The 22,298-nt window shown below is 65.9% G+C and overlaps 1 protein-coding gene across 3 annotated transcripts in view; it reads left to right on the top strand.

The window, feature by feature from the left end:
• PTDSS2 (phosphatidylserine synthase 2) overlaps window positions 1-17,486 on the top strand; it is a 38,802-nt gene extending 21,316 nt beyond the window's left edge. For all 3 annotated transcript variants that reach the window (XM_029060786.2, XM_029060787.2, XM_029060788.1), the window contains 8 exons: window positions 4,097-4,231; window positions 7,409-7,459; window positions 8,650-8,763; window positions 10,309-10,427; window positions 11,447-11,561; window positions 11,646-11,791; window positions 14,926-15,111; window positions 15,731-17,486. In XM_029060786.2, coding sequence (XP_028916619.1) covers window positions 4,097-4,231; window positions 7,409-7,459; window positions 8,650-8,763; window positions 10,309-10,427; window positions 11,447-11,561; window positions 11,646-11,791; window positions 14,926-15,111; window positions 15,731-15,923 — 1,059 coding nt within the window. In that variant the 3' untranslated portion in view covers window positions 15,924-17,486. The remainder of the gene's footprint in view (window positions 1-4,096; window positions 4,232-7,408; window positions 7,460-8,649; window positions 8,764-10,308; window positions 10,428-11,446; window positions 11,562-11,645; window positions 11,792-14,925; window positions 15,112-15,730) is intronic.
• The last annotated feature ends 4,812 nt before the right edge of the window (window positions 17,487-22,298 follow it).

Below are 22,298 nucleotides of genomic sequence, written 5' to 3'. Positions count from 1 at the left end.
TAGTACGGAGCCCGGGCCTGGGTTCTAACCCTGGCTCTGCCGCTCGTCTGCTGGGTGACCTCGGGCGAGTCACACCGCTTCTCCGGGCCTCCGTTCCCTCCGCCGTCAAATGGGGATGAAGAGCCCAAGCGGCACGTGGGCTGGGTCCGACCCGATTAGCTGGTATCCCCCTCGGCGCTTAGAACGGTGCCCGGCACACGGTAGGCGCTTAGCGGATACCGCCGACCGAGCGAGGATGACGACGACGAGAGGAATGCGGCACCTTCTAAACCGTAAGCCCGTTGCGGGCGGGGAACGCGCCTCCCGGCCCTCACTGGGCTCCCCCAAGTGCCGAGGCCCGTCCCCTGCGCGCGGTAAGCGCCCAGTAAATACCACGGGTCGGTCCGTTCGGACTGTGAGCCCGTCGTCGGGCGGGGGATCCGTCTCTGTCCGGTGCCGAATTGTCCATTCCAGGCGCTTAGTTCAGCGCCCTGCACCGGGTAAGCGCTCAGCGAGTACCACTGAGTGAGTGAACGTCGTGCGTCGAGCCCCGACCCGGGTGCTGGAGCAGGTGCGGGATAAATGAACCGCTTTCGTTCGGTCGTATTCATTGAGCGCCCGCTGCCCGCGGAGCACTCTGCCGAGCGCCCGGTATCACCGCGGGCCAACGTAGGGGCTCCGGCGGAGCACCGGTCGCCGCCCAGGGGCCAGCCTGACCCCGCGCGGGCAGCCGGTCCCCTTTCCCAGCCAGCCCAGTCAGTCAGTGGTATTTAGAGAGCGCCTGTTGCGGGCGGAGCGCTGTACGAGCGCCCGGGAGGGGACAGCGTGACGGTCACATCCCCTGCCCCAGCAGCCAGCTGGAAGAGGGACTTCCCATCCCGTCCGTCGCTCTGACGTTCCGGGGTCCGCCCGGAAATCGGCATCCCCGGGGTAGCCCGTCTTCTCCGGCCCCGGCCGCCGATTTCCCGTGGGAAGATCCCGGGACCTCCCTCCCCCCGGACACCTCCCCTTCCTTCCGAGGGAGGGTCGGAGCCGGGGGCTCCCTCTCCCACCCCCTCGCCTCCCCCCGACCGCTCAGTAAGTATCTATGGATCTAAACTCCCGGACGGAACAACCTCGTAGCCGAACCGGCACCTTGGCTCGGAGGCCCAGCCGGCGGGCGTGGCGGGATGCACGCTTCGCCGCCGTTGATATGCCGCACTCCGTCCCGTAACGCTCGGGTCCCGGGGGCCGCCCGGACCCCCCGTCCCCCGGGGGTACCCGCCCGACGTCTCCTGGGGCGCCACGGTCCGGGGGCCCTGCCCCGACCGTCGGCGCGATGCCCCCGTCCCGTCCCCGTCCCCTGAGCCTCGGCGGGGCGCCCTCGGTCGATTTGGCCCCCGGAGGCTTCCGATTCCGGTCGTCCCCACTCCGCGAGGGGAGTATCTCTGTCTCCTCGGGTCGGGGCCTCTCCCTCCGGAGGTCAGAGCGCCCCCCCCCCCCGAGCCCGGGAGGCCGAGGCAGGGAGAGGGCGAGGAGCGGGTCGGCGGGCGGGGCCGGTCCTAGGAGCCGGGTGGACGCGTGCCCGGAGCGGGCCTTGGCACGTCGACCGTATCTGCCGATCTAAAGCCCCCGATTTTCCCGTCGGGGCGTTCTCGGATCCCCCTCGGGGTTTAAGGCCCCCGGCCCGCCCCGCCCGCGGTCGGCGCTCGATCGCCGGCGCCGACCGCCGGATCGAGAGCGGGGCGGGGGCGGGTCCCGGCAGGCGGCCGAGAGTCGGGCCTAGTCTTCGGGCCGCCTCGGCCGGCCTGACCTCGGGGAGGCCTTTCCCAGCAGCTCCTTGGGCACGGAGCATCCGGCGGCGGGCCGGGCCGGCGAGGCAGGGGCTCCGGCCGAGGGAATCACGGCCCCGACCCCTCCACGTCCCGTGGGGCTTCCTTGTGACCCGGCTGATTGGGTCACCGGCTCCTCTGGGGAGCGCCGCTCGGTCACCCCCCGCCGGAGAAGCGGTGCGGCCTGGCGGAGAGAGCCCGGGCCCGGGTTCTAATCCCGGCTCCGCCCGTTCCCCGCCGACCACGGCCCGTCGGTCCCCGTCCCCCCCCGGCCCCCGACCGCCAAACGGGGATCCGACGCCCCTTGCTCCCGTCCGGACTGACGAGCCCCTCGTGGGACGCGATGAGCTTGGGGCGATCCCCGCGCTTAGCGCGGCGCTCGACGCCTAGCACGGACACGCCGATGAGAACGGTGACGGAGGACGGCGGGGGTCCGGACGGATCTCGTCGGTTCGTCGCCCCCCTCCCCGGGGAGAGACCCGGCGTGTCTAGCGATCCGTGCCCCGGCGCCTTCCCCGGGCCGGCCGCCCCCTCACCGAGGAACTGACCCTCATGTGACGAGAGCGTGTGAGATCCAGGCCCCGTGGCGGTCCCCGGCGAGGCCTCGGTAACGAGCCTGTGAATTTGCTCCCTCGAAAGCAGGTCCCGGAAAGCCTGAGAGGCGGGAGTGTAGATCAATAGATATGCCACCTTCCGAGACCCCCGCCGCCAGGTAAGTCCGCCGCTCTCTTCCGAGCCCCGTCGGCAGCATGTGTTTCGGTCCCGCCGCGCCTTCCTTCCCCGCCCACCCGACCGAGGCCCCGGTCGTCGGCACGGGCGAGGCCGGCCGGGCCCCGGGGGTCCGGAGCGGAGTCCGGGAGAGGCCGGCGGTCCGTCCAGACCCTCCCGGTACCCGTCCGTCGGGGACGAACACGGATGTGGCCGAACACGACCTCCCCCGCATTCGGCGACCGCCCCCGGGGGTGTCCCCGGGCCAGTGCTCGCTAGGTTCCCGGCGCCGTACCGAGCGCTGGGGGGGGGGGCGTCGCGGGGGGGCTGGGCACGGTCCCCGTCCCACGTGGGGCTCGCAGTCCCATTCCCCGTTTTACAGATGAGGCGGTTGAGGCCCGGAGGAGTCGACCGACTGATCTAAGGTCGCGCGGCGGATGAATGAGGGAGCCGGGATTAGACCCCGGGTCCTCTCCGAGTCCCGGGCCCCGGGCTCTATCCGCCAGGCCCCCACTGCTTCTCCGCTCGTACCGTACGCCCCCCCGGATCGCTAACGCGGTCCGAAGGGGATCACGTGAGGACCGTGAGGCCGGGATACAGAAGCGGAGACGGGGTGCGCGATGGCCCGGCGAGGAACGGTACTTCCGCGCGCACGAGCCGGTCGGGACCGCGGGGCCCGCACTGGCCTCCTCGGGCTCATCGTGGAGCGGGGAGACGGCCACCCGGGATTTGAAAATAATCGGATGACGAAGGGGGACGGAGGACCACCCCTAGACACTGTAAGCTCGTTGCGGGCGGAGAACGTCGCCGCTAATTCTCGTATGGGTCGCGGGTTCTGATCCCGGGCCCCGCCGCTTGTCTTCCGTGTGACCTCGGACGACTCGCTTCACCTCTCTGGGCCTCGGTTCCCTCGGCCCTAAAACGGAGAAGACGACCGGCAGCCCGGGGCGGGCCCAGGGCCGCGTCCGGCCCGATCGCCTTAAATCTACTCCGGTGCCTGGGACGGCGTCCGGCCCCTGGCAGACGCTCGAGAAGCGGCCCGGCTCGGTGGAAAGAGCCCGGGCCTGGGAGTCCGAGGTCATGGGTTCGAATGCAGGCTCTGCCACTCGGCAGCTGTGTGGCTGTGGGCGAGTCACTTCTCCGGGCCTCAGCTGCCTCGTCCGTAAAACGGGGAAGAAGACTGAGAGTCTCACGCGGGACAACCTGACTACCTCGTATCTCCCCCGGCGCTTAGGCCGGTGCTCTGCGCAGAGTGAGCGCTTAACAGATGCCAGCGTTATTACCGCTCTCCCAAGCGGGTAGTCCAGTGCTCCGCCCGTAGCCCGCGCTCGACAGATACCGTCGATGGATTCTCGTCGGCCAAGCCGAAGCGCGGGTCCCTCTCTCGGAAGGGCGAGAGGGTTTTCCCGCCCCGGGGCGGGAGCCGGCGGAAGCGGGGACCGTCCCCCCGCCCTCTCTCTCTGTCTCTCTCTTTCTCTCTCTTTCTCCCTCCGCCCCCCGGCTCCCCCAGATTCCCGTCCTCCCCCGGCTTCGGAAGCCGGCCCGCGGCCCCCCTCCCGGCCGCGGCCCGACGGCGAGCGGGGCTGCTTGTCTTTCAGACGGTGCACGACGGCCGGCAGTTCCTGAAGTACATCGACCCCAAGCTGGGGGTCCCCTTGCCCGAGAGAGACTACGGGGGCAACTGCCTCGTCTACGACCCGGGCAACGAGACCGACCCGTTCCACAACGTCTGGGTGAGGGGCCGGGGAGGGGAGGGAACCCCGGCCCCTGGAACGCGGCCCGGCGCGTAGTAACGGAGACCGGAAAGAAATACCCACAAGCTGCCGCGAGCTAGGACGGGGCCCGGCTTTCCAACCCGGTCGCCCCGGTTGCCAGTCCAGGGTCTCGCACCCAGAAGGTTGGAAGCCGCCGGAGGGCGGGGGGCGGCGTCTACTCGACCGTACCCTGCCAGCCGCTCTCCCCGCCGCTCCGCACGCGGCACACGGGCTCCCAGGAGCCTGTTCCAGTGCTCCGCTCCCCGAAGACCGTAACAGCAACGATAACCGTGGTGTTTCTGAAAGCGCTTCCCGTGTGCCAAGCACCGTACTGAGCGCCGGGGCGGGTGCGAGCAAATGGGCACGGTCCCCGGCCCACGTGGGGCTCAGTTCCGCTCTCCGTTTTAACGGCGACAGTAATGTCGGTATCTGTTAAGCGCTGACTACGTGCGGAGCACCGTTCTAAGCGCTGGGGGAGATACGCGGTCATCGGGTCGTCCCCCGTGAGGCTCGCGGTTAATCCCCATTTGACAGATGAGGGAACTGAGGCCCAGAGAAGTGAAGCGACTCGCCCACGGTCACACGGCCGACAAGTGGCGGAGATCACATCTGAGCCCGTCGTTGGGCGGGGATTGTCTTTCTATTGCCACGTCGTCCATTCCGAGCGCTTAGTCCAGTGCTCTGCACAGAGTGAGCGCTCGAGAAATACCAGCGAGTGAATGAGTTTGAGGCGCGGAGGAGTGAAGCGACTTGCCCGAGGTCACGCGGCAGACAGCTGGGATTAGAACCCGTGACCTTCCGCCGTCCAGACCCGTGCTCCGGCCACCGCGGCGTGCCGCTCCCGAGGGGCTGGGTGGCGTCCGCTAACTGTGTGGCCCTCTCCTGGGCGCCCGGTACGGTGCTCTGCGCCCAGCGGACGCCTCAGCTCCTCGAGGGCGGGTCTCGGGTCCGCTCGCCCCGTCGCGCTCCGCCCCCGCACGATTGTAATAAAAATAACGAGGGTATTAAGCGCTTACCGAGCGCCGGGGTGGATACAAGCTGATCGGGCCGGACCCGGTCCCCGGCCCGCGTGGGGCTCACCGTCTCGATCCCCGTCTTCCAGACGAGGGAATTGAGGCCCAGAGAAGTGAAGTGACTTGCCCGAGGTGACACGGCAGACAAGCGGCAGAGCCGGGCTTCGAACCCACGATCTCCCGACTCCCAGGCCCGGGCTGTAATAGTAATAGTAATGCCGGTATACGTTAAGCGCTTACTGTGCGCGGAGCACCGTTCTAAGCGCTGGGGGAGACACGGGGTCGTCAGGTGGGCCCACGTGGGGCTCCCGGTCTTCATCCCCATTGTACAGATGAGGGAACTGAGGCCCCGAGAAGTGAGGTGACGACTGGCCCACAGTCAGCCAGCTGCCAGGCGGCAGAGCCGGGATTCGAACCCGTGACCTCTGACTCCCCAGCCCGGGCTCTTTGCGCCGAGCCACGCCGTCACCACACCGTGCCGCTTCTCCGACTGCCGATTGGAAAACCGCCCCCGGCGGGCGGGGATTGTTTCTACTCTATGGAAACCGAGGCCCGGAGAAGTCGGTCGACTTCTCCCGAGGTCACACGGCAGACGAGCGGCGGATTAGAACCCAGGACCTTCTGACTCCCGGGCACGGCCTTGCCACGCCTGCTCATCGTTGCGAGAAGCGGCGCGGCTCCGTGGCAAGAGCCCGGGCTTGGGAGTCACGGGTCGTGGGTTCGAATCCCGGCTCGGCCGCCTGTCAGCTGGGTGGCTGTGGGCCAGTCGCTTCGCTCCTCTGGGCCTCGGTTACTCTATCTGTAAAATGGGGGTTAACTGCGAGCCTCAGGTGGGACAACCCGATGACCCCGTGTCTCCCCCAGCGCTTAGAACAGTGCTCTGCACATAGTAAGCGCTTAACAAATACCGACATTGCTATTGGTCCCCAATTTACGGATGAGAGAACCGAGGCCCAGAGGAGCGGAAGCGGCTTGCCCAAGGTCCCACAACAGCAAGCGGCAGAGCTGGGTTTAGAGACCATCCCTGCCCGCAACGGGCTCCCGGTCTCGAAGGGGGGAGACGGACAGCGGAGCAAGTAGACCTGTCGGCCGTGTGGCTTCGGGCGAGTCGCTCTGCTTCTCTGGGCCTCAGTTTCCCTCATCTGTAGAATGAGGATGGAGACCGCGAGCCCTCCGTGGGACAGGGACTGTACGCAACCCGCTTCGCCCGTATCCGCCCCGGCGCTCAGCGCAGCGCCCGGCCCACCGCAAGCGCGAGAACGAACGCCGTCACCGTCAGAGGTCCGCGTGCAGCGGGCGCCGGTGCCGGCTTCCAGTCAGGAACTGTGTCCCACCCGATCCGCTCGCGTCCGCCCCGGCGCTCAGTACAGTCCCCGGCACGTAGTGAACGTTTAACAGATACTTCAGTTAGGAGTCAGAGGACACGGGTTCTGATCCCGGCTCCGCCACCTGTCAGCTGTGTGACCGTGGGCAGGTCACGTCACTTCTCCGGGCCCCAGTGACCTCGTCCGGGAAATGGGGATGAAGACCGGGAGCCTCCCGTGGGACGACCCGATGACCCCGGATCTCCCCCGGCGCTCAGAACGGGGCTCGGCACCTAGGAAGCGCTTGACGGATACCAGCGTTGTTATTCTCGGTGCCTCGGTTACCTCAACTGTAAAATGGGGATTAAGACCGTGAGCCCCACGTGGGCCGGCCTGATGACCCTGCGTCTCCCCCCCCCCCCCCCCCCGGCGCTTAGAAGACTCCTCGGCACCGAGTGAGCGCTTGACGGATACCGACGTTATTATTCTCGGTCCCTCAGTGACCTCAACTGTAAAATGGGGGTGAAGCCCGGGAGCCCCACGTGGGACGGCCTGATTCCCCTGCATCTCCCCCAGCGCTTAGAACGGTGCTCGGCGCAGAGTGAGCGCTTAACGGATACCAATATTATCATTATTCTCACCTGCGGGCACGATCCACGCCGGGGCCCAACATCGGGGGTCGTCTGACCAGCCACCATGACTCTCCCAACCCTAGTTGACCTCCTCCTTCCCGAGGAGCCAGAGGGGCCGGGGGCGGTGGGAGGAGGGAACGGGCAGGACTTCGGGGCTCCCCTTCCCCTCACCGGCTGAATTCCACCTGAACGTCATGTTTTTGGCAGGATAAACTGGATGGATTCGTTCCTGCTCATTTTCTTGGCTGGTACCTGAAGGTAGGAAGGGCCGGGGAGGGGCGGGGGCGATTAGAGACGCGCGTGCACGCGCGCCCCCGGGAAGGTGAGCGCCAGCCCGGCCGGAAGCCCGCTCATCCACCGCGCCTGGGAGATGGCGTATTTTTCTGATGGATCGACTGATCCGGCGGTCATCCGCTCGTTCATCCGGTCGTAGTTACCGAGCGCTTACTGGGTGCGGAGCACTGGACTGAGCGCTCGGCAGAGGACGACAGAAGGACAAATGGACGCGTTCCCTGCCCACGGTGAGCTGACGGGCCGGAAGGGGGAAACAGGCGAATAGATCGGGGAACAAATTTCCCTGAGCAACATCCCATCGGCCGGGTAGGTTTCGGCCCCCCCCCCCCGGAACTGCCGGGAGAGGCCGGGCCTCGGCGAGGGACGACGGGGCGGTTAGAGATGCCCTCCCTGGGCCTGCCGTGGCGAGAAACCCCGGTCCTCCGGGGGGGGGGCCCCGGTCGCCCCCCTCAGAACTGCTCGAAGCAGCCGGAGGACTAAACTCCGTGGTTGGGCTCGTTCCAGAAGGGAGGATCGGGGCCGGGGATCATCCCCCCCCCCCCCCCCCCCGGGCCTACTAGAACCGCTCTACCCGGCCCGCGTTTGGAGAACTCGCACTGTGGTCATCGGGGTCCCGCCGGGTCCTCCCCGCCTCCCCGGGGGATCTTGCCGAGGGAAACGGGGGACGTCTCTGCTGGTGGGCCCGAGGCCGCGTCTGTGGGCCCGGGGACCTCGGGGAGGGGGGGGGTGAGAAACTCGTGACCTCCCGTGGGGGAGCCGAGGGGCCGCCCAAATTGGGGGCCGGCGGGGGCTCTGAGCTCGGCTCGTCGCGGACCCCCGTGTGTCTGGCGGGGGGGCCTTGCCCGCGCCACCCCCCGGGAGCGGGTGCTCCCGGGACGCTTTCCCCCGGCGTCTGTGGGCGAGACGCCCGTCTCCCCTGGGAACTGCACCGGTCTTCAGCCCCAGAGAGGCTTCGGGCCTCCTCTTCCCCCCCCCCCCCCCCCCCGAGCAAGGAGCGTGAAGGGACGCCCGGGCCCGCCTTTAGCTGCCGCCTGCCGCCGGAGTGGCGGGGAGGGGGCTGGTACTTGCCACCGGGTCCCGGAGCGGCCCCGGGAGGCGAAGGGGGGGGCGGGGGGAGACGGCGGGCCCACCTGTCCCTCGGCCTTCTTTCCCAGACCCTGATGATCCGCGACTGGTGGATGTGCATGATTATCAGCGTGATGTTTGAGTTTCTGGAGTACAGCCTGGAACACCAGCTCCCCAACTTCAGCGAGTGCTGGTGGGATCACGTACGTGCGGGGGGCGGGTCCGGGAGAAAGCCGGGTGGGGGGCCGCGGGGCGGGGGGGCGGGCCCCAACCCCCGCCGGGGTCTTCAGGGTCGGATCTCCCGGGCAGACGCTCAGAAAGTAGCCGTCCGCCTCTGGTTTCGCTCCCCTCCCCACATCCCAGTCGCAGATTCTCCTCCGTCCGGCCTGGGTCTCGGGCGGCCCGTTGTCGGTCGGTCTAGCGGCGGTATCTACTGAGCGCTTACCGCGTGCGGAGCACTGGACTAAGCGCTCGGGGGAGGACGGCATAATGAACAGATTCTCTGCCCACCGTGAGCCCGCAGCCTGAGAGTCCGCGGGCCGGGCCGCTTCCGTCGCCTGAGGAAAATCGGGGGAGTCGGAGGAGCCGTTCCCAACCCAGCCGACCCACCCGGCGGCCTCTGCCGCTCCCAGGGTCGGCCCCGACCCCCCCCCCGCCCCCCCCCCCCCGTCGTGCAGTCGGTGGTATTTACTGAGCGCTTACTATGTGCAGAGCATCGTACTAAGCGCTTGAGAGAGTATAATAAACCATAACAGCCACCTGCCCACGGCGAGCGTACGGTCTAGAGGGGCAGATAGAGGTGATCCCGGCTCTGCCAGTCGTTTGCTGTGTGACCCTGGGCGGGTCATTTCACTTCCCCGTGCCTCGGTTCTCCCGTTTCTCCCTCCTGCTTAGACTGGAAGCTGTTATTATCATCATATCATTGCTGCCGTTCTCGTCTGTCCGTCTCCCCCGATTGGACCGTAAGCCCGTCAGAGGGCAGGGACGGGCTCGATCCGTTACCGATCCGTACATTCCAAGCGCTCGGGACAGTGCTCTGCGCGTAGGAAGCGCTCAGTAAAGACTGTTGAATGAATGAACGAACGGAAGCCCCACGTGGGACAGGGACTCTGTCCAACCAGCTTGTCCACCTCAGCGCTTAGAACGGTGTTGGACAAAGATTCGTTGATTCAGTCACTTATTGCAGGCTTACGGTGCGCAAAGCACTGTACTAAGCGCTTGGTAGAGGACGTTAGAACGATAAACGGACACGTTCCCTGCCCACGACGGGCTTCCAGTCTAGAGGATGCAAGTTAACGAGGTCAGACCCTGTCCCCCGGAGGGCTGCCGGGGGAAGGGGGAGGGTGACGGGGGGGGGGGGCTGCGTCCCCATTTGAGAAGGGGCTTGGCTTAGCGGCAAGAGCCCGGGCTTGGGAGTCGGAGGTCGTGGGTTCTGATCCCGGCTCCGCCCCGTGTCAGCTGTGTGACCTTGGACGAGTCACCGCCCTTCTCTGGGCCTCCGTTACCTCATCCGTAAAATGGGGAGGAAGACCGAGCGCCCCACGTGGGACGGCCTGGTGACCTTGCGTCTCCCCCGGCGCTTAGAACGGTGCTGGGCGCAAAGTAAGCGCTTAAGAAATGCCGTCGTCGTCGTCGTCATCCGAGCCGCGGGGAAACGGGGGGGGCGGGGGCGGGGGCAGCGACTCTCCCGGGGCGGCAGGGGCGGGGCGGGCGGCCGGTGAGCGTCGGTCCCGTCGCCGTCTCCCCAGTGGATCATGGACGTGCTGATCTGTAACGGGCTGGGCATCTACTGCGGCATGAAGACGGTCGGCTGGCTCGCCCTCAAGACCTACAAGTGGCAGGGGCTCTGGAACATCCCTACCTACAAGTACGTCGTGGGGGGGGGCGGCGTCTGCCTGGGTGGGTGCGAGCGCGTCTGCGTGTCTCGGTTCGGCTCAGTCGTATCTGTCGGGCCCGTGCTGTGCGTCCCGAACGCTTGGGAGAGCACGACAGACGCACGCTCGCTGCCCGCGAGGGGAACGTTCATCGAGCGCCAGGGTGGGTACGAGAAAAACCGGGTTAGACCGCAGCCCGCGTCCCACACGGACCTCGCGTTCTCGATCCCCATCTGACAGAGGAGCCAGAGGAGGCCCGGAAAAGTGGCGTGACTTGTCCGAGGTCACGCGGCGGGCGGGGGGCGGGGCCGGGAGGAGGATCCGGGTCCTGCCGGCTCCCGGGGCCGCCCCGTTCGCCCCGGGGTGCCCGCCGTCCATTCACGCGGTTGTATTTATTGAGCGCTCCCTGCGTGTCTCCAGATACCCCTTCCAAGACCGGAGGTACAAAGCGCGGTGGCTCGAGCCCCGCGAACGCGCGTTTAAAAAGCACACGACTCGGGACCCCGCGAAAACCCGAGCTGAAATCCACCCAGGATCAGGTGTGAAACGTGGGGCGAGGAGGAGGACAAAGGACAGGTTTCTGCCGTGCGCGCGCCCGTCCGTCCGGGTCGGTCCGTCCCCAGGTCAGGGGGAGCCACCGGAGGTCTCGGGGGTGACGGCGACTTGGTCCGGGGCCGCCCGAGGAGCGGCGTGCAGCCGCGGAGGAGAGGAGGGGCTTCGGCCGGCGGAGGGAAAGGTCCCCGGTGGGTGGGTGGGTGGGTGGGAGATGCCTCTCCTGAGCGCTCGGGACGGCGCTCTGCACACCGTAAGCACTCAATAAATACGATCGGTACTGATCACCGAGGCTTTGGGCCTCACCTGGGACGGGGACTGCGTCGGACCCTCCGCCGGCTGAAGGGGGCCGGCGTCCGGACGGGCCCGGGGCGGTGGTCTCGGGGGGGCGGGAACCCCCCGCCCGCCCCCCCCAGGGAGGGAGAGCGGGGGTCCGACGGCCTCTGCGCCCGCCTGCCAGGGGCAAGATGAAGAGGATCGCCTTCCAGTTCACCCCCTACAGCTGGGTCAAGTTCGAGTGGAGGCCGGCCTCCAACCTGCGGCGGTGGCTGGCCGTCTGCGGCATCATCTTCGTGGTGAGGAAGGGGCGCGCGGCGGCGGGGGCGGGAGAGGTCGGGGGGGTGCGGGCCCTCCCTCTGACGGCCCCCCGGGCCCGGCAGTTTCTGCTGGCAGAGCTGAACACGTTTTACCTGAAGTTCGTGCTGTGGATGCCCCCGGAACACTACCTGGTCCTGCTGCGGCTGGTGTTCTTCGTCAACGTGGGCGGCGTGGCCATGAGGGAGATCTACGACTTCATGGACGACCCGTGAGCGGACGGGGAGGGGGCCGGGTGGGGGGGGACGCCCAGTTGGGAGGGGAGACCCCTCCGCCTGCAGAAGCCCCCCCGGGACAAAACGCTGGGGGGGGGGGGGTTTCCGTGGCATTTCTCAAGCGCTTACTAGGGGCCGGGCACTCTCTTAAGCACCGGAGGAGATGCAAGATCATCGGGACGGGCACAGTAGTAAAAGTAGCTGTAGTCTACTTTTCCCGCCTTAAAAAGGGGAGGCGGGAAAAGCCCCGGCACTTAGGCGATGCTTTTACGCATTTGCAGTTCGAACCTAAGAACGCCAATTCCGGTATCCGTTGAGCACTTACAATGTGCCGGGCACCGTTGGAAGTAATTCTGGTATTTGGGAAGCGCCCACCGTGCGTGCCGGGCGCTGAACTGAGCCCTGGGGTGGATATTAGATAATTCTGGTATTTGGGAAGCGCTTACTAGGCGTACCAAGTCCCGGGGTGGATACAGGCAAATCACCGTCCCGCATGGGGCTCGCAAACCCCCGTTTTCCAGAGGGGGTGACTGAGGCATAGAGAAGAAAAGCGATTCGCCCAAGGCCACCCGGAAGGCTCGGGGCGGAGCGGGGATCAGAATCCAGGTCCTTCCGACTCCCAGGCCCCGGCTTCTACCCACGAGGCCTTGCTGTTCCTCCGACTGTGGCCGAACTGTACTTTCCGAGCGCTCGTTACAGTGCTCTGCACCTAGAGAGCGCTCAGTAAATGCTATCGAATGACTGACCGCCCTCCCTACGTACGGTTGTACTCCGAGGGACGGCACATCGGTCCCCGCTCACTTTCCGGGCCCTGCTTGGTTCTCCAGCCGCTCAGCGAGGCCCGGGGTCCTGATCTTACGAGGGGAGGGACCGGCTTTGACCTCGGGCCGGGGTGGATGTGCCGATCTCCCCGGTGAGCCGGGCCCGAATGGACAAAGGGAAGAGGACTTCTGTGGAGATGCGCTCGTTTCGAGGATTCCCTCCTTCAGGTCTTTCTGGCCTCTGGCCTCGGACTGCAGTTGTTCCACCCCCGGCTCCCGGCGGGGTGTATTTTCCACCTTGCTCCGCACCTTGCTCTGCCTCAGTGACCTCATCTGTAAAATGGGGATTAACTGTGAGCCTCACGTGGGACCACCTGATGACCCTGTATCTCCCCCAGCGCTTAGAACGGTGCTCTGCACAGAGTAAGCGCTTAACAAATGCCAACGTTATTATTACTTGAATAGAGAGGGGGCCTCCGGGCCAAACAGTTCAGAGAGGCGAGGGTCTGAAGAAAAGAGAAGCAGCTTCACCTAGGGGGTGGGGTCCGGGGTCTGGGAGTCATTCGTTCAATCCTGTTTACGGTGCGCGGAGCACTGCGTTACGCGCTGGGAAGGTACGATTCGGCAGCATTTAGAGACAATCCCGACCCAGCGACGGGTTCACGGTCCAAGGGCCCGAGTTCTAATTCCGGCTCTGGCACGTGTCTGCGGTGTGACCTTGGACAGGTCGCTTCGTTCTTCCGGTCGTATTTATTGAGCGCTTACTGGGTGCGGCGCAGTGTACCGAGCGCTTGGAAAGCACAGTTCAGCATTAGAGACGGTCCCTGCCCGCACGAGGCTGACAGCCTAGGCGAGGGGAGACAGACGTCAAAACAAGTAATCAGGCACCAATATCAATAAACGGAATTACAGATACGTACACGAATACATTCTTTTAGACGGCGAGTCTGCCGTCGGCCAGGGATGGTCTCTATCTGTTGCCGAATTGGCCATTCTGAGCGCTCAGTCCGGTGCTCTGCACCCAGCAAGCGCTCGACAGATACGACTTGAATGAATAAATAAGTGATGTGGGGTGGGAAAGACGGGGGAAAGAGCCAAGGGAGCGAGACGAGGTGACTCGGAAGGGAAGGGGCGCTGAGGAAAAGCGGGGCTCAGTCCGGGAAGGCCTCTTGGAGGAGGTGGGCTTTCTGAAGCGGGGGAGGGTGCTGGTTTGGGGGACGTGAGGAGGGAGGGCGTTCCAGGGCAGGAGGAGGACGCGGGCCAGGGGGTCGACGGCGGGTCAGGCACCAACGGGGCCACTGGGGAGGTTAGAGGCGGCAGAGGAGCGGAGCGTGCGGGCTGGGCTGGAGGAGGAGAGAAGGGAGGTGAGGGAGGAGGGGGCCGGGGGATGGACGGCTTGGAAGCACTTCTCTGGGCCTCAGTCCCCTCATCTGTCAGATGGAGATCGAGACTGAGCCCCGTGCGGGACAAGGGCCGTCCAATCCGGTGTGCTTGCGTCCACCCCGGCGCGTGGAACAGTGCGAAGCGTGTAGTGAGGCGCGTAATAAATACCACGATTATGATCATTATGAAGAGGGCAAGACCAGTGTGCTTCCACGGCGGTCAGGGAGAGCCTCTGGGAGGAGGTGGCTAGCAGCACCCTGACCCCCAGGAGCAGCCACCGAGTCACCCAGGGGGATTTATGGAGCGCCTACTGGGTCCAGAGCACTGAACTAAGCGCTTGGGAGAGGACAGTACAACGATAGAACAGACACATTCCCCGCCCACGAGGAGCTGACGGTCTAGAGGGGTAGACGGGCATTAATAGAAATAAATTCGTCCGCTCGCCTTTATCGAACACGGACTCTGTGTTGAGCACTGTGCTGCTACGCGCTTGGGAGAGGACAGCGTAGCAACGGGGACCGTCCTACCCACAGCGAGCTCACGGTCTGGAGGGGGAGACAGACGTTAATATAAATAAATGGATCAATAAATAACAGATAGGCTAACGATGATGGCGGCGTTCGTTAAGCTGTACGTGCCAAGCACTGTTATGCAGAGAATAATATAAGTGTATAGAATGTATATATGTATATATTTTTATTACCCTATTTATTTTACTAACGAGGTGTCCATCCCCTTGATTGTATTTACCGTGATTAAGCTGTCTCGTCTCTGTCCGTCCGTCTCCCCCGATTAGACCGTGAGCCCGTCACTGGGCGGGGACGGTGTCCCTCGCTTGCCGAATCGTCCCTTCCGAGCGCCTAGTCCAGTGCTCTGCACGTAGTAAGCGCTCAGTAAGTACTACCGAATGTATAGAAATAACGTACGGACGATAAGTGACGGCTAGATGTAAATCGGTGGCACCCACGGCTCCCCCCGGGCTGCAGGAAGCTCCACAAGAAGTTCGGGCAGCAGGCGTGGATGGTGGCGGCCATCACGGCCACGGAGTTCCTCATCGTGGTCAAGTACGACCCCTACACGCTGACGCTGTCGCTCCCCTTCTACGTGGCCCAGTCGTGGGTCCTCGGGGCCGTCCTCATCCTCACCTGGACCGTGTGGCGATTCTTCATCCGGTGAGTGGGAGGCGGCGGAGGAGGGGAGGGGAGCGCCCGGCGCCCCCGGGGGCCGCGCACGCTCCGAAACGGTCAGCTTTGGCTCGGGGTACAAGAACCCCCTCCTCGATTTTTTTTTTTTTTTTTTTTTTCCCCTCCCTCCACGGTATCCGCTGAGCGCTTCCTATGTGCCGGGCACCCTTCTGAGCGCTGGGGTAGATCCAGGCTCATCGAGTTGGATACGCAGTCCCCATCCCACGGGGCGGGGGGGGGCTCACAGCCCAAGGGAGAAGTCGGAGCGGATCCCCGTTTCACAGTCGGGGAAGCCGAGGCTCCGCGAAGCGACTTCGCCCCGGGTCACACGGCGAGCAGTCGCCAGAGCCAAGATGAAGGCCGAGCTCCGTGGGGGACGGCGTCCGACCCGGTTATCCTCTATCCGCCCCCGCGCTTAGAACGGCCCCTGGCACGTCGGGAGCGCTCAACGGATGCCGCGGTTACGATCACCAGATCCCCACGAAACCCGAAAGGTCGGGAATGCCCCCGTCCCGCCGCCGGGGGGCTGGCGCGGGTGGGCTCTCCTCCTGGAAAGGGGAAGAGCCGGCCCTCTCCCTCCTCCCCCTCCTCCCGCCGGGGCCTTTAGGGACATCACGCTGCGCTACAAGGAGATCCGCAGGCAGAAGCGGGAGACCCGCGGCCACAAGGACGACCGGGACGGGGCCCTGACCGACGGAGACGGCGGCGGCGGGGGGACTCTGGGGCCCGAGGGCGACGGCGGGGGAGCCGCCCCCGCCGGAAGGAGAGCCTCCGACCTGCCGCCGGATGCCAAGGGCTAATCCCGGCAACTGCCGGCCGCCCCCTCGCCCCCCGACTCCCCTCGGGCGGGCCCCCCCCGCCCCGCCGTCTCCCTCCGTCCTCTCCTCCTCCCCCTCCTCCTCCTCCTCCTCCTCCCGAGCCCGTCGGCCGGCGCCCCGCCGCGCCGTGAATGCCGGAGGAGGGAGCCCGGAGCCTCCGCGCCCCGGGAGGCGGCGGGGAACCCCGTGCCCGCCCTCCGCCGGGCGGCCCGGACCCGTGGCCCGGTCCCCTGGCCGGCCCCAAACACTAATGCCGTGTGTGTGAGTGTGAGTGCTCGTGCGTGTGCCTGACTGCGTGCGTCTAACCGACGGGTTTTGTACCTCTTCAGCGGGGGTGTCGAGCCGCGGAGTAGCGACCTAGATCTCCCCCCCCGCCCGTCGACTGACGGGCCCCCTCCCCGCGCCCCCCCCCCCACCCTCCCCCGGGAGGGCCGGGGCGGCCCCTCGGTGCCCGCTGGTGCCCGTGACCCAAGTGCCCTTCAAGCTGCACCTGGCGAAGAGGCGCGACCCACACCCGGGAACAGGTTGCCCCCTTTTTTTCTTTTTTTTAAACCAGGAGAACAAACAGCCCCATGGAAGCAGTTGGTCCGTGGACCCCCGCCCACCCCCGGGCGGCGGCGGTTGCGGGCCGGGGGGGGGGCCGGCGGGTGCCTCGGCGTCGCCGTGCCCGCAGCCCAAAAGAGGCCAGGGAGCGGGGCGGGGTCGGTCGCGGGGCGGAGCCCAGGTGGACCCCCGCGGGGACGTCACCTCCGCCGCTTGGGACCGGGAGCCGGCGGGCGCCGGGCTCTGCCGCGGGGCCTCCAGCTGGCGGGCCCGCGCTCACCCCATGGCCGCCTCCCTCGCCCGGCTCGCCCCGCCCCACCCGCTCCATTTTTCAGTTGGGTGCAGTTTGCGCATCCCGCCCCGCCCTCCCAACCTGGACCGCTCTCACACCCGGACGGGCGGAGGGCCCTCGAGCGGAGGGCCCCCGTCTCCCCCCCGCCGGGTCTCTGCGGTGGCGGGGGCCCCTGGGGGAGTCGGGGGGGCAGGCGCTAAGCCTTTGCCAAGCACAGCGGGTGGAAGGAGAGAGGTCGGGGTGGGAGCGGGCCAGGCCGGGGGGATGACTCAACTCACCCTTACTGCTGCTGCCCCTGGCCCCCGCCCCCACTCAGCGGGACGGCCAAAATCGATCGGGACTCTGATTGTTTCGAAGAACCTCCGCCCCCCGGGGAAGTGGCCTAATCTGAGCCGGGAAACCCTCTTTTCCAAAGCCCTCTCCTTTGGAGCGTTTATTTAAACTCACTTATTTATACGCATTTTCTAGACCAGCCCGGGGGGACCCCCGTCGCCCCCCGCCCCCCCCCAACACACACACACTCGCACACCCAGAGTCCGCCCCCAGCGCGGCGGGGAGGGGGGAGGCGTCGCCCGCCGAGCCGTGGGGGGAGGTCCCACGGAGCGAGGCGCCCCGTGAGCCCCCGACCGGCGTCCCTCGCGTCCGACGTGCAGCTGTTGGGACGTTCTCGCCTTGGAGGTGACGGAACGAATAAAGAGGATGGACCGGTTCCGCAGTCGCCTGGTTCCGCGCTCCCGGCCGCGGCTTCCGACCCCTACGTCGGCCTCCCGGCCGGGCCCGAGACGGGTGAGGGGTGGGCGAGCCCCGACCTGGCACCGCAGACGACGTCCAGTCAGTCGGTTGTATTCGTTGGGCGCTCGCTGTGCGCGGAGCATTGTACCACGCGCTTAGGAAGGTAGAGCCCGGCGATAGAACGGATTCCCCGCCCACAGTGAGCTTACAGTCCGTAGAGGGGGAGACCCGCTAATAGAAATGATAATAATAATAATAACGTTGGTATCTGTTAAGCGCTTACTATGTGCAGAGCACCGTTCTAAGCGCTGGGGTAGATTCGGGGTGATCGGGCTGTCCCACGTGAGGCTCCCAGTTAATCCCCATTTGACAGATGAGGTAACTGAGGCCCAGAGAAGTGAAGTGACTCGCCCACGGTCACACAGCTGACGAGTGGCAGAGCCGGGAGTCGAACCCATGACCTCTGACTCCGAATCCCAGGCTCTTTCCACTGAGCCACGCTGCTTCCCCAAGGGTATTCATTAAGCTCTTACTATGTGCCAGCCACTGTTCCAAGTGCTTAGGGTAGATGCAAGATAAGCAGGCTTTCCCACGGGGGGGGGACGGGGACGGGACAATCACTGTTTTAATCCCCATTTTACAGATGAGGTAACTGAGGCACAGAGAAGTTAACTTGCCCGAGGTCACACAGCAGGCAAGGGGTGGAGCTGGGATTAGAACTCATGCCCTCTGACTCCCAAGCCCGTGCTCTTCCCAGGCAGCCACGCCGCGTCCCCGTAACGATGGTATTTGTTAAGCGCTCACTAGGTGCCAAGCAGTTTTCTAAGCACAGGGATAATAATAACGTTGGTATTGAAGCGTTTACTCTGTGCAGAGCACCGTTCTAAGCGCTGGGGGAGATGCAAGATCATCAGGTTGTCCCACGTGAAGCTCCCTGTCTTAATCCCCATTTTACAGACGAGAGAACTGAGGCACAAAGAAGTTAAGCGGCTTGTCCACAGCCGCCAAGCGGCTGAGCTGGGGATTCGAACTCATGTCCTCTGACTCCCAACTCCGGGCGTAGTTTGGACGTAAGCGTTGGGCGGGTGAATAGAGAGAGCGAGGAGGGCTCAGTCGGGGAAGGCCTCTGGGAGGAGGTGGGCCTTGCAGAAAGGCGGGAGAGCCACGGTGGGATCTGGGCGAGAAGGCGGCGGCGAGGAAGTCGAAACGGAGGCCCAGGGGGAAGGTTGGCATCAGAGGAGGGACGAGTGCGAGCTGGGGCGTGGTAGGACAGCAGCGAGAGGCGAGGTGGGAGCGGGCAAGGCGGCGGAGGGGTTTAAAGCCGAAGGTGAGTTTCCGTCTGATGCAGTGGCGGGGCGCGGACGCCGAAGGCTGGCCGGCCCCTTCCTCGCACCCCTCACGCCACCGTGGCGGTTCTTACGACTATCAGGGTAGCCGGTGGGCGCTTACTACGTGCCAGGCCCAGTAGCAGCGTGGCTCAGTGGAAAGAGCCCGGGCTTGGGAGTCAGAAGTCATGCGTTCGAGTTCCTTCTCTGGCAGCTGTGTGACCGTGGGCGAGTCACTTCACTGGCCTGGGCCTCAGTTCCCTCATCTGGAAAATGGGGATTGAGACCCGGAGCCTCACGTGGGACGGTCTGTTTACCCTCTATCTCCCCCAGCACTCAGAAGAGTGCTGTGCACATAGTAAGCGCTTAACAGATACCGTCGTCATTGTTAAGGGTCGGGGTGGATGCGAAGAGCGTGACCCGGTGGAAAGAGCCCGGGCTTGGGAGTCAGAGGTCATGGGTTCTAATCGGTCATTCATTCTATCGTATTTACTGTATCGTATTCATTTATAAATACGAGTATCGTATCTGCGCTATGCTCAAGTGCTGCGGGGAGGGGAAGGGGGGGGCTCGGTCCCCGCTCGCCACTGGTCCGCCGTGTGACCTGGACCGAGTCGCTTCACTCCTCTGGGCCTCGGTTCCCTCATCCGGAAAATGGGGATGGAGACCGGGAGCCCCACGGGGGACAAGCTCATTTGCTTGTATCCCTCCAGCGCTTGGCACCTAGGAGGCGCTTTGCAAATACAATCATCGTTATTATTACTGTTACAAAGAAGTAGGGTTGCCCCCGGCGGGGTGGAAGGGGGCGATTAAGGTAAATCGGGCGAGAAGGCCCAGGATGATTGGCCTCCCGGGGCGGCCCCGCCCGCTGACCCTTCCCCGGCCGTGGGGGGAGGAGGGGAGGAGGATTCCTGCCGTCGATCCTATTTACTGAGCGCTTACTAGGTGCAGAGCGCTGGACTAAGCGCTTGGAAGGTCCAGTCGGGCGACAGATGGAGAGCAAAGCAGAACAAAACAGAAACGAGACAAATTCATCAAGAGAAATAGAATCAAGGGGATGCACGCCTCATGAGCAGAATAGAGAGGGAGGCGGGGCGTCCTGAAGGGGGCGCTAAAGCGGGGCGCTGGCAGGGCGTCCTGCAGGGGGCGCTAAATAATAATGGTGGCATTTGTTGAGCGCCGTTCTAAGCGCTGGGGGGGGGGGGGATCCAAGGTGACCAGGTGGTCCCACGTGGGGCTCAGTCTCTATCCCCATTTTACGGATGAGGGAACTGCGGCACAGAGAAGTGACGCCCCCAGTCACACAGCTGCCGAGCGGCGGAGTTGGGATTCGAACCCATGACCTCTGACTCCCCAGCCCGGGCTCTTGCCATTGAGCCACGCTGCTTCTCTTCTCTTCTCCCCGCCCTGCTAAAGCGGGGCGGGGCGCTGACGGGGCGTCCTGAAGGGGGCGCTAAGGGATAGGCACGGGGCGCCCCGAAGGGGGCGCTAAAGCGGAGCGCTAAGGGAAAGGCGTCGGGCGCTGACGGGGCGTCCTGAAGGGGGCGCTAAAGGAAAGGCGTGGGGCGCTGACGGGGCGTCCTGAAGGGGGCGCTAAAGCGAGGCGGGGCGCTAAGGGGGAAGGCGTGGGCAGCTGACGGGGCGTCCTGAAGGGGGCGCTGAGGGAAAAGCGCAGGAGGCTGTGCGGGCGCCGACAGGGCGTCCTGAAGGGGGCGCTGGGGCGGAGCCCGGCCCGCGTGGGGCGCTGAGGGAAAGGCGCGGCTCGCCGTGCGGGCGCCGATAGGGCGTCCTGTAGGGGGCGCTAAGACGGGGCGGGGCGCTGACAGGGCGTCCTGTAGGGGGCGCTGGGGCGGGGCGGGGCCCGTACGGGAGGCTGTGCGGGAGCCGATAGGGCGTCCTGTAGGGGGCGCGGGGGCGCGGGGGCGGGGGCTGAGGGAGAGGCGCGGGGCGCTGTGCGGGCCGTTGAGGGGAGGTGGGGGCGGGGGGGGGGGGGGGCTGTGCGGGCCGCCCGCCAGCGGAGACCATGCGGGAGGGGGCGCTGAAGGGAGGGGAGACTGAGGGAAAGCGGGGCGGGGGGAGGCTGTGCGGGCCGCCGCTGAGGGCAGCGCGATCAGTCAGCGCTCAGTAAAGACGATGGAATGAATGAATGAATCGATGGAATGGATGGGTGGGTGGGTGGGTGGATGAATGAATGCATGCGGAGGGGAGGGGAGGGGAGGGGAGGGCAGCCCGGAGAGGGCGTCCTGGAGGGGGCGGGCGCTGAGGCAAAGCTGGGGGGAAAGGAAAGGAGGGCGGCGGCCTGGAAGCCGAGGGCAGGGAAGGGCGGTGTTCGGGGAGCGCTGAGTCCGGGCCGAGCCCCGTCCGAAGCGCCGGGGGGCCGTCGAAGGTCGCCAGGCCGGCCCCCGCGGCGCTCCCGGGAGGGGAAGCGGTTTGCCCGACGTCACGCTGCAGGAGAGCGGCGGGGTGGGAGCAGGACCCACGTGCTCCCACTCCCGACGTCGGGCTCTCGCCACCGGGCCACGCTGGCCGGCGGCAGGGCGGCCCCGAGGGGAAGGGAGCCTGCTGAGGGAAAATGGAGGATGCCGAGGGAAACCGGGGGCCCCTGAGGGGAAGGAAGGCTGCTGAGGGAAAGCGGGGCGGGGGGGCGCCCAGGGGAAGGCTGAGGGAAAATGGGGAGCTCGGAGGGGAAGGCTGAGGGAAAATGGAGGGTGCTGAGGGCACCTCTGAGGAAAAGCAGGGGGTTCGGAGGGGAATGCTAAGGGAAAGCAGGAGAATTCTGAGAGAAAGGAGGGCAGCTCTGAGGGACATCATGGGGGGCACTGAGGGTGAGAGGTCTGAAGGGAATCCCGAGGGTGGGGGGGCGCTGAGGGAACGTGGTGGGGGGCCCCGAGGGGAATGGCGAGGGGCCGAGGGGCCGAGGGGCCGAGGGGCCGAGGGGCCGAGGGGCCTCGTGTCCGGGCCCAGCGAGACTTGGCTGACTTTCTCTTCGCTTCCGCTCCAGCGCCCGGCCCGGAAGCCCTGGCCTCGATCCCACCCGCTTCCTGCCCAAGGAGAGGCAGAGCCGGGATGAGAACCCAGGGCCTTCCAACGCCCGGGCCCCGGCTCTACCCACTGGGCCGCCCCGCTTCTCAGCTTCAGGCTAAGAAGTGGGGGACACAGGCCTGTCGGCCTCCCGGGGCCGGAGACGAGGATGGAGAGGGCAAGGGTGCCCTCGCTGGTACAGGCCGGGGCCGGCCTCGGTGCCCTCGCTCCTGCCTGGTAATAATAGCGATGATGGCCTCTGTTAAGCGCTTACTATGTGCCGAGCACTGTTCTGAGCTCCAGGGAAATCGGGTTGTCCCTCGTGGGGCTCACAGTCTTCAGCCCCACTTTTACAGATGAGGTCACTGAGGCACAGAGAAGCGAAATGGCTCGCCCAAGTTCACACAGATTAGCGACAGAGCCGGCATTAGAACCCAGGTCCTC

The sequence above is a fragment of the Ornithorhynchus anatinus genome, chromosome 3 (assembly GCF_004115215.2).
Source record: "Ornithorhynchus anatinus isolate Pmale09 chromosome 3, mOrnAna1.pri.v4, whole genome shotgun sequence".
NCBI classification, from domain to species: domain Eukaryota; kingdom Metazoa; phylum Chordata; class Mammalia; order Monotremata; family Ornithorhynchidae; genus Ornithorhynchus; species Ornithorhynchus anatinus.
This window is presented reverse-complemented; position numbering and strand designations above follow the sequence as displayed.